The following is a 10,770-nucleotide window of genomic DNA, read 5'->3' on the forward strand; positions in this document are numbered from 1 at the left end:
GAGAATATTGATGGATTGTATGATCATGGCTGACTGTGTGATCCTTGGCAGTCTATTTACTTGCGTGCTCAATTTGCTAAAGAAGACTGACTTTATATATTTATTGATAAGGCCTGGGATTGAGCCATTGTCAACATTACACGTAGAAGCAAGGTCCTACTGAACTAGAAGCTAGAATTTCTGACAATTAGATTAAGGAAGTCAAGTCAATAATAAACCATGGAATCTAGGACCAAATATTGCCAGGAAGCGATTCTTAATGGATCCCCACCTTAAGTAGCCTAACAGCTTATATTACTTGTCTGCAGTATTTCTAACATTTGTTCTTTCTGAACTATACAAGGAGTTGATGTTGTTTTTTCCTCGCAAACAGACCAGAGTCACCAACTTACGAAATGACAGAGGTGTAAGTTCAACAAGCCTAATGTGGATAAAAATGATATGCGCAAATTAATCAAAAGATAAAATAACACACAATCTAATGCAAAAAAGAAAATAACTATCCTGACAGTTTCTGGGGAAGAAGTTGAAAGCAGAATCGGAGGCATTGTTGTTTACCTCGTTAGTAGATTTTCCAGTAGGCATATCCTGAAACATTTTCTTGTACAAAGAAACTAAACATAACTAGTCTCTCTGAGTTCCATCACCTTAAATTTAGCAAATGCCTCCGGGTCCTCAGCAGTCAGCAAGCAAGGCCCATCTGTGGTAAGTGGTTTAAATTAGGAAGAAAATAAATCTGCAACTATTTTTGTTAAGGAACAAAAAGATAATTCATAAGTTTGGAAAAATATACCTATCTTGATAGCTTTTATCGTATAAATTTGAAGTGCCTGAAAGAAAAATAAATATCAATTTCTTGAAGGAGGCAACAATTTGAAGGGAGAGCATGGAGATGATAATCAAAAGCTAGTGAAAAATGGCAATGGTTACTTGCTGGTAACAAATAAACTTTTCATTAATAATTAAAATTGAGCTGCTTCTATTTACATCAGACAACTGACCAAAAGAGAGACACTAAAGTTTTTATCCACATAGTTCAAACACTCAAATTTGCACATCTCACTTTCCGGGAACAAAGTTGGTGGCAAATGCCCAGGCATTGTTGTTCACCGGATCAGCAAGGTGGTCAGCAAGATTCTCCAAAGGCCCCTTTCCTGTAACAATAGCCTGAACAAAGAAACCAAACATGGAGAACATGGCCAGTCTTCCATTCTTGAGCTCCTTCACCTTAAGTTCAGCAAATGCTTCAGGGTCTTCAGCAAGGCCTAATGGGTCAAAACTTCCTCCAGGGTAAAGTGGGTCAACAATCTCACCTAGTGGCCCTCCTGCAACACGGTAGCCCTCAACAGCACCCATCAAGATAACTTGGGTAGCCCAGATGGCCAAGATGCTTTGCGCATGGACCAAGCTTGGGTTGCCTAAGTAGTCGAGTCCACCTTCACTGAAAATCTGGGAACCAGCCTTGAACCACACAGCTTCGCCAAACTTGACACCATTACGGGCCAATAGCTCAGGGAAGACACACCCGAGAGCTCCAAGCATGGCCCATCTGGAGTGAATAACTTCAAGCTCACGGTTCTTGGCAAAGGTCTCGGGATCAGCAGAAAGTCCAGCAGTGTCCCAGCCATAGTCACCAGGGAATTCACCAGTAAGGTAAGATGGCGCTTCACCAGAGAATGGGCCCAAGTACTTGACTCTGTCTGGGCCGTACCAGGGGCTGTCGGAGACTGGTGCTTTAACTGTCTTCCTCATGGAAACTCTTCCATTCCCAAAGAGCTCAGATGAAGATGGAGCTATTTGCACAGCCTTCCCTGCAAAAGAAGGAGAAGAGAGGGCCATTGCTGAAGCAGCCATTGCACAAATGAGTTAAAATAGTACTACTTCTAGAGAAGGTAGTGTATAGAGGTTGTTGTTAGCTTGAGTACTTGAATGCTTTGTAAGAAGGCATATTTATATGCATTGGAGTACATGGGTCATTATCTTCGGAGATCTATAGCTGTTTTCTCATTGGTTGATGATATGTTTAGCGACTGCATTCCACTTGTGGATTCATTATCTGTAGCATTGTGTGACTATGGAGTACTCAGAGAAAAGTATGAATTATGACCACTAATGTGACTGGTTGCAAATTCATGGCTTTCACCATCAAATGATTCTTTTATCTTTAAGAAAACAGTACGAAATGTTACATTTGAAATAATCAAATCAAAATGTTGCAGCCTTATCTTTATATAGTTTAGTCATGTAAAACAAGTTATTGGACTAAAGTAGTGTAACATGTCCACAGTTGTAGTGAGCCAAGTGCTAATGAACCATAATGAACTATCTCTTGTATATCTGTGAAGTGTTTTTGTGATAACCTGTTGATACAGATGATCATAATAAAACATTACGAAGGGATAGGCTTAAGAACCAACAAGACATGATTAGCAGCAGAGGGAAGAACCTGAGTACCCCATAGGGCACTCACTTTGCGAGTACTGAGCACTCACTTAGCTATGCAATGTAATCTTCTTTCAAACTCATCACATTTTGACAATTGAACAAAAAATAAAAATTATTATTAGGTCCAATGTCATGAGTGAACCTTTTTGTGAGTGTTTACATCATTATCTAGTGCAAGCAGTTTGCAGATCAAGACTCTGTACATTGTATATCAGAAGACTTGAGAGTGCGCCCACAATCTTGCTGTGCTTTATAATCACTGCAGTCGCGTAAGGCGACTCATTTCCCACTACTAATCCAATCAGTGTATGAGCTTGTAGTTATCTTATCTCTGCAACTTGTATGTATTCTATAGGCACTATCATTTTTCTAATGCTGCTGTTTGGTGATCACTGTAGTGTTTATAACTCACAGGTTCTGTTTCATATATGTTTTTATTCGTTTTTTGACCCGTGACGCTGTACCCATCTACATTCTTCCAAGATTTCACACATCAGAGTTGTGTCAATGGTATAATAATAATAATATTCTTATAGTTCAAAGGTTAAAATTTCTGGAACAATAATGAATGAGAAATCAGAAAAGTGCTAATCAACTATAATGTCGGCTTTTGGGTTATCCTTCCTACTTAGTATAAATTCATCCGGTACGAAAATTAAAAATGCCAATAAAATTCTATGCTGAGAAGCTTGCATGTGTCTAGTTGACACTATTTATTTAGTTAAGTAGTGATGCATAATCTCAATCCCTGTATTGAGGTTTTGGTTCTTGACTTTGTTAGTTTTCTTAAGACTTAATTAAGGGGTTTGTATTAAGTTAAGTGATTTGATCCTGGTACAATAGTCCCTGATGTTTTTGTAAAACTATAAATAGTATAACTGATATATTTTTTATTATGCAGTATTCATTTGAGAACGTGGGAATGTTAATAATGTCAAACTCTTAAAAACCAAGTGCTGTATTAAGCATTATAATAACAATGATTTTCTCCTCAAAATATTAATTAAAGACTGTAATCAGATTACAGATATATAAAATCCAAATAATCATGATCCTTTTCCCACTGGAAACTTACTGCAAGTCATACACTTGGGGAAATTATGTTATTTAAAACATTTTGTTTAAGAGAATGGATGTAATCATTTCTACAAAGCACAGTTTGTGAACTGAAAATGCACAGGTTAGAAAACATTATATATATACATACCTCATCACCAGCTGATTTCAACACAAAGTAGAGCAATGGCAACTCTCCTAGAAAAAGCTAGCTTTATAGCACTTCTTGTTTTTTCAGTACTAGTTGAGACTGTAGTCAGTGCAGGACTAAATTTGGAAGTAGAGATTCAAGCACTGAAAGCATTCAAGAATTCAGTTACGAAGGACCCGCTTGGTTCTCTTCAGGATTGGAATGACTCTAGCCATCACTGCAACTGGACTGGAATCAAGTGTCAACCTTCAACGAAACGAGTCGTCTCAATTTCCCTTGTTGAGATGCAAATTGAGGGCTCAGTCACTCCATTCCTTGGAAATCTTACTAGTCTCCAGGTTCTTGATCTAACTTCAAACTCATTCACTGGTCACATTCCTTCACAACTAGGCTTATGCTCACAGCTTACTGATCTTATCTTTTACCAAAATTTGCTTTCGGGATCAATCCCATCAGAGCTAGGAAACCTCAAAAATCTGCAGTATGCAGATTTTGGAAACAATTTATTTAGTGGCAGCATTCCAGAAAGTTTAACCAACTGCACAGAACTTTTGGCACTTGCCCTAAATACTAACAATTTCACTGGTGAAATCCCATATGACATCGGTAATTTGATTAATCTACAGATTTTTGTAGCTTATACAAATAGTTTAACAGGTTCAATACCTACTTCCATTGGTAGACTTAGAGATGTTCAAGACCTTGACCTGAGTGATAATAAGTTATCTGGTTCAATTCCGACAGAAGCAGGATACCTGTTAAAGTTACAGAGACTTCAGTTATTCTCCAATTCCCTCACCGGGGAAATTCCAGAAAAATTAGGCCAGTGCAACAAGCTTATCTTGCTAAACTTATATGGAAATCATCTTACTGGAGCCATTCCAATTGCTCTTGGTAATTTGTCAAGTTTACAAGCCTTGCGGTTATATGATAATGAGTTAAATTCTACATTTCCACTCTCATTTCTACAACTAAAATCATTAATCAATTTGCAACTTTCAAATAATGATTTAAGTGGAAGCATACCTTCAGAGATTGATTCTTTGGCATCTTTGCAAATACTGATGCTACATAACAATAGGTTTACTGGGGAGATCCCTTCATCAGTAACGAATCTGACAAATCTCACTTACTTGTCCATGGGCTTTAATCTCCTCACTGGATCATTACCATTAAACATCGGGTCATTACACAATTTAAAGAACTTATCCTTAAACAACAATCTTCTGGATGGAATTCTTCCACCCAGTATCACCAACTGCACACAACTGCTTAGCATAAGTCTGTCTACTAATAATCTGACAGGAAAAATCCCTCGTGGATTAAGTAAGTTGCAAAATCTCACAATCTTGAGTGTAGAAGACAGTCATATGTTTGGGGACATTCCGGATGACCTCTTCGAGTGCAGAGGTCTGAGCAAACTGATATTAAGTGGTAATAATTTCACTGGTTTTTTAAAACCAAGCATTGGAAGGCTCACCAATCTGCAACTTCTGTATCTTGATAAAAATTCATTTTCGGGAAGGATTCCAGAAGAAATTGGGAATCTTAGTCAACTGCTTACATTATCCCTCCATACAAACAAATTCTCAGGGATAGTTCCTCCTGAACTGTCAATGCTCACTCTCCTCCAAGGCCTTTCTCTGAAAAACAATCTACTGGAAGGTTTAATCCCAGGGAGCATATTTGAGCTTAGAAATCTATACATTCTATTGTTGAACAAAAACAAGTTCACAGGTCCCATCCCAGACGCTATTTCAAAACTTGAGCAACTGTCACACTTGGATCTCAGTGAAAACAAGCTTTCTGGGCCAATCCCAAAAAGCATGGCAAGACTGAAGAGGATGATGACCTTGGATCTCTCACATAATAATCTCACAGGATCCATTCCAGGAACAGTGATTTCAAGCATGAGAACGATGTCAACATACCTCAGCCTTTCATACAATTCATTTTCTGGAACACTTCCACCTGAGATGGGAATGCTACAAGAGGTACAATCCATCGACATCTCAAATACCAATCTCTCAGGAAGTATCTCTACACTCAAAGGCTGCAGAAATTTGTTCACACTTGATCTGTCAAATAATAAACTATCTGGACAAATCCCAGCAGACACTTTCGCTCAGCTTACTGTGCTTACCAAACTGAATCTCTCAACTAACCAGTTAGATGGACCACTACCTGAAAATTTGGCAATTTTAAGGAATCTTAGCTCGGTTGATCTTTCTCACAATATGTTTTCAGGCATTATACCTGAAAAGTTTTCCAATATATCCACCTTGAAATATCTCAACCTTTCTTTCAATCGACTTGAAGGACGTGTTCCAGAGACTGGTCCTTTTAGAAATATAAGTGTAAGCAGTTTGCAAGGAAATCCATCCCTTTGTGGAGGCAAATCTTTCCAGCCATGCATTGAACAGAAGAAATCGAGAGGAGGTTTGTCCAAAAAGACTGTGATAATTCTTGCTTCAGTTGGATCGTTTGGTGTACTCATGCTTTTTCTATCAGCAATTCTGATGTTTCGTCGATGCACGGGAAAAATAAGAGCAAAGGAGCTGGAGGGTGCAGCACCAAATTACACTTCAAAATCAATTCTCAAGAGGTTTAATCCAAAGGAATTGGAAGATGCTACTAATCAGTTCAATGAGGATAACATCCTGGGATCAAGCAGCATGAGCACTGTATACAAGGGTATACTGGAAGATGGACAGCTGATAGCTGTAAAGAACTTGAAGGTGCATCAGTTTGCTGTTACAACTGAAAAAAGTTTCAACAGAGAACTCAGGACACTTGGTAAACTAAAACACAGAAATTTGGTGAAGCTAATTGGTTACGCGTGGGAGAGTTCAAAGCTGAAGGCAATAGTACTGGAGTACATGGAAAATGGTAACTTGGAGACCATTATACATAATTCAGGGATGGATCAAGCACGATGGACACTGTCTGAGAGGATTGATGTTTTCATCTCAATTGCAAGGGGTTTGGTTTACTTGCATTCAGGTTATGATTTTCCAATAGTCCACTGTGATCTAAAGCCATCCAATGTTCTTTTTGATGGGGAGTGGGATGTTCATGTGAGTGATTTTGGGACAGCCAGAATTCTTGATATTGATATGAACAGCAGCAGCTCCTCCTCGGCATCAGCCTTTGAAGGAACCATTGGATACCTAGCACCAGGTAATTTTCAGCTCGACCCTGATTATTGTCTACCTTCTAAATTTTCTGTGCTTCCAAATAAATTGCGTTCTGCTTTATCCTTCACGTACTGAAACTGATAATCTAGGTCTAACAGGCTCTTATCCTAGATGAGGTAGTCCCACTTGGCAAGTTTTCAAACACGTTTTGACCTGCAAAACTGAACATGTAGGAATCAAATTAATTTTCTGAGTATCCTTGCAAAGGCATATCAAATCTATTGCGAGAGAGACTTTACATCATAACTAGATTAATGAACTAACGAATGTTATGAAGCTCAAGGAACACTTTGAAGTATAATATCACGTACCCAAACATGACATTCATCTAGCATCACACAAAGTTTGAACAATAATCTGCAAAGGTAAGCATAGCTGAGATTGTAATTCCAAGTGGAGGCTTAAATATATATAATTGATCATAGCCGAATATAAAGAAATAACAGAAAAAAAATGGAAATCTCAATATTGTTATTCTCTCTTTCTCTATAAGCTAGTAAGGGTTGCCTATTTGCTATGGTGAAATTCTTCTAATTGAAACCTTTTTCATTTGTTTGTATCAGAATATGCATTTATGAAGAAAGTCACGACAAAAGTAGATGTTTTTAGCTTTGGCGTGATAGTGATGGAGTTCCTCACAAGAAAACGTCCAACAGGACTTTCTCAAGAGAATGGACAGCCAATCACTTTGCCTCAACTAGTTCAGAATGCTTTTGCAGATGGAACTGAACGATTACTTCAAGTAGTAGACCGTCAGCTAGTTCCAGATATCTCAAAGCAAGAGCAACTAGAGAAAATCCTACAATTAGCCTTATCATGCACGTGCCAAGAGCCAGAGGGTCGTCCTGACATGGAAGAGGTGATGTCTTCACTATCAAAGATAAGCAAAATGGCAACACAGAATGGCATCACAGAAGATGGCAGATCAAAGAAAGGACAGACCAGCAATGCTGCCTTTCAGAGTAAAAGCACTGGATCTTGAATCCTATTAAGTTATAAAAGTCATCTTTTTCAAGGTCTCATTTTTCATTTAGCGTTTATTGGTTTAAATTTGAATAAATTTGTTCTTAATACATTGTGTTCAGCAAAAGTCTGCCTCACTTGTGCAAATAGTTCTTTCCCTTCACCAAACTGTAAAATCTATTTGATTGTGCCCTTCTAAAGTTGCTATATAGGGAGGCAAAGAAACAGCACAACTACAAATTCATAAAAGAAAAAAGGCTTGTAAGAAATTAGAGAACATAGTAATGGACACATAGTCATAGCACAAAATTCACAGGTTTCTTCGTTACAACGTACAAATTCAGGCAACAATCGCGTGCATTGCCGAATCATTAGGTAAATCAATACAGTTCACAAAGAATTTAAAAAATATTTTTTCACTTTCCAGGGACAAAGTTAGTGGCAAATGCCCAGGCATTGTTGTTTACTGGATCAGCCAGGTGGTCTGCTAGATTTTCCAGTGGACCCTTTCCCGTAACAATGGCCTGCACAAAGAAACCAAACATGGAGAACATGGCCAGTCTTCCATTTTTTAGTTCCTTCACCTTAAGCTCAGCAAATGCCTCTGGATCCTCAGCAAGACCTAATGGGTCGAAACTTCCACCAGGGTAAAGTGGATCCACGACCTCACCTAGTGGTCCACCTGCAACACGGTATCCCTCAACAGCGCCCATCAGAATAACTTGGGTAGCCCAAATGGCCAAGATGCTTTGTGCATGCACTAAGCTTGGGTTGCCCAAGTAGTCAAGTCCACCCTCGCTGAAGATCTGCGAACCAGCTTTGAACCACACTGCTTCGCCAAACTTGACCCCATTACGAGCCAAGAGCTCTGGGAAGACGCAGCCAAGAGCTCCAAGCATGGCCCATCTGCTGTGAATCACTTCAAGCTCACGGTTCTTGGAAAAGGTCTCAGGATCAGCAGAAAGTCCAGCAGTGTCCCAGCCATAATCGCCTGGAAACTCACCAGTAAGGTAAGATGGAGCTTCACCAGAGAATGGGCCCAAGTACTTGACGCGGTCTGGACCATACCAGGGGCTGTCGGGGACTGGTGCTTTAACTGTCTTCCTCATGGAAACTCTTCCATTTCCGAAGAGCTCAGAAGAAGATGGAGCTACTTGCACAGCCTTTCCGGCAAAAGCAGGGGAAGAAAGAGCCATTGATGCAGCAGCCATTTAGTATATTCAACAAAAAACTGCGGCAAGCACCAATACTTTGTAAAATAGCTAAGTAAAGGAGGTACTGGTTTGAGTATTAAGCTTGCTTCTTAATGTATATATAGGACTTCAGTTTATAAAAGCCCTTAGCTTTTGCTATCTTGATCTTGCTCTTCATTGGTTGATGGAACTGTAAAATCCTATAGGCATTCTATAACCACTAGACAGCCTTGAATTTATTAGGTGGACAATGTGCCAAACTACTTATAAGATTATTATCAGATAGGATAAGAATTTTACACTATATGTCACAGGACTATGTAAATATGGATATTGTGTTTTTAATGCACTCAAGATTCCAGACCCAATAAATTTGTTACCAACTTGGGTGATCAATACTCTGATATGTACATGTTATTAAGCAGGGCAGATCCTGAAATTTTAGTCCCACAGAGACTATAAGATACAACACTTTATATTTAAGCACAGGAACTTCTAAATTTAGACATAACTTAGTATCCGCTCGAAATTCCGTTTATATAAATTAATAAGAAATTATCTACTTAATTAAACTTTTACCTGAATGCAGTTATATTAATACATGTATTAGTAAATCAAATTTCTATTTAACTTTTATATTTTTTATTTGTCCAAAGGCTAAAATACCAATTATTTTTTTCAATAATGTGCCAAAAGCATATATTAATTAGTTTTTAATAATTTATTATGTGATAGATAAAAGAGGATGGTCCCTCTATTAATTTTATTAATTGAAAAAAAATTACAAATAATTTGAGCGGACTCCTTTCTAAGAAAACGGAACAAACAGCAGCAACAGGTTACCGTTGTTGCAACTCTCTGGCGAGGTCACGTGTTGAGACGAGCTTCCATGTCGAACAGAGACGAGCCGATCTGCCAAGACGAGACAAAACGAATCACGAATCCAACTTCCTAAATTCGTGAACGCTTTGTCTAATTAAATGATTTGTGACAAGTTAAATTCATCTCGTTCCGAGCTGATTTGCAAGTGAGTTTTTAGACGAGCCAAACTGAGTCGAGCCTAGCCGACTCGTTCGTTTGGCACCTCTACATATAACCAAAGATAAATCGTAATTGCTAAACCTGGTACCTAATAGTTCTCAGGTTTCTCGACAAACTGTTAAAGAAACACTCAACACTCACTGCATCATATTAAAGTGAAATTTTTTTATTCTATTCAAGAGGCTTTAGGGGATATATTAAGATTGTGCATTGTATACTTTTGTGGCCATCTGGTTTTTACTCACACTAAATGTGGACCCGAATGATCAAAACGTACTTTCATGAAACAATGAAGAACATAAGAACAAGCACTAACTAGGAACTTCATATTTGCAGAACATCTAAAAACAAACAACATTAACTTAAAATGACAAAAAAATAACCTTAAGGTGAAAAATAAATCACAACACATAAAACTAACAAAATCACAATGAATAAAATGAAGTATTTCTACCATCACCATAAGTTTCCAAACAGCCAAGAAAGCAAAACTAACCTAACTCTGCGGCGGATCATTCTGCAAAAACTCATCTACAGTTGAAGGAAACTCGAACCCTTCAACCCCATCAGAAACCAAAGCAGCTTTAGCCAAAAGCAAATGCCCCAATATAAATGGCTCATTTTTCTCACCACGATCCATATAATACTTAATCCACCCTTCCAATCTCTCAACTTCTTTCTTACATTTAGGTCCTTTCACTTTAACAACATTACCAAAAAACCC

General features: G+C 38.3%; 2 protein-coding genes across 2 annotated transcripts; one reads left to right on the top strand and one right to left on the bottom strand.

Annotated features, from left to right (window-relative positions):
• Positions 1–930: 930 nt before the first annotated feature.
• On the bottom strand, positions 931–10,684 carry LOC108204320 (chlorophyll a-b binding protein, chloroplastic-like). Its single transcript, XM_017373700.2, has 5 exons — positions 10,543–10,684; positions 9,849–9,917; positions 8,233–9,043; positions 2,682–2,688; positions 931–1,461 (listed from the first exon to the last, which is right to left on the bottom strand). Exons 3-5 carry the CDS (start codon positions 9,021–9,023, stop codon positions 1,060–1,062), a joined length of 1,200 nt encoding a protein of 399 aa, XP_017229189.2. The 5' UTR covers positions 9,024–9,043; positions 9,849–9,917; positions 10,543–10,684; the 3' UTR covers positions 931–1,059.
• On the top strand, positions 3,666–7,964 carry LOC108204317 (LRR receptor-like serine/threonine-protein kinase FLS2). Its single transcript, XM_017373692.2, has 2 exons — positions 3,666–6,832; positions 7,413–7,964. Exons 1-2 carry the CDS (start codon positions 3,688–3,690, stop codon positions 7,829–7,831), a joined length of 3,564 nt encoding a protein of 1,187 aa, XP_017229181.1. The 5' UTR covers positions 3,666–3,687; the 3' UTR covers positions 7,832–7,964.
• Positions 10,685–10,770: the final 86 nt, after the last annotated feature.

The sequence above is a fragment of the Daucus carota genome, chromosome 1, assembly GCF_001625215.2.
Source record: "Daucus carota subsp. sativus chromosome 1, DH1 v3.0, whole genome shotgun sequence".
NCBI classification, from domain to species: domain Eukaryota; kingdom Viridiplantae; phylum Streptophyta; class Magnoliopsida; order Apiales; family Apiaceae; genus Daucus; species Daucus carota.

Coding starts and splice junctions, on each gene's coding strand:
- LOC108204317 (XM_017373692.2), top strand. CDS start 3,688: ATGGCAACTCTCCTAGAAAAAGCTAGCTTTATAGCACTTCTTGTTTTT. Junction 6,833..7,412: donor CATTGGATACCTAGCACCAG/GTAATTTTCAGC, acceptor TGTTTGTATCAG/AATATGCATTTATGAAGAAA.
- LOC108204320 (XM_017373700.2), bottom strand. CDS start 9,023: ATGGCTGCTGCATCAATGGCTCTTTCTTCCCCTGCTTTTGCCGGAAAG.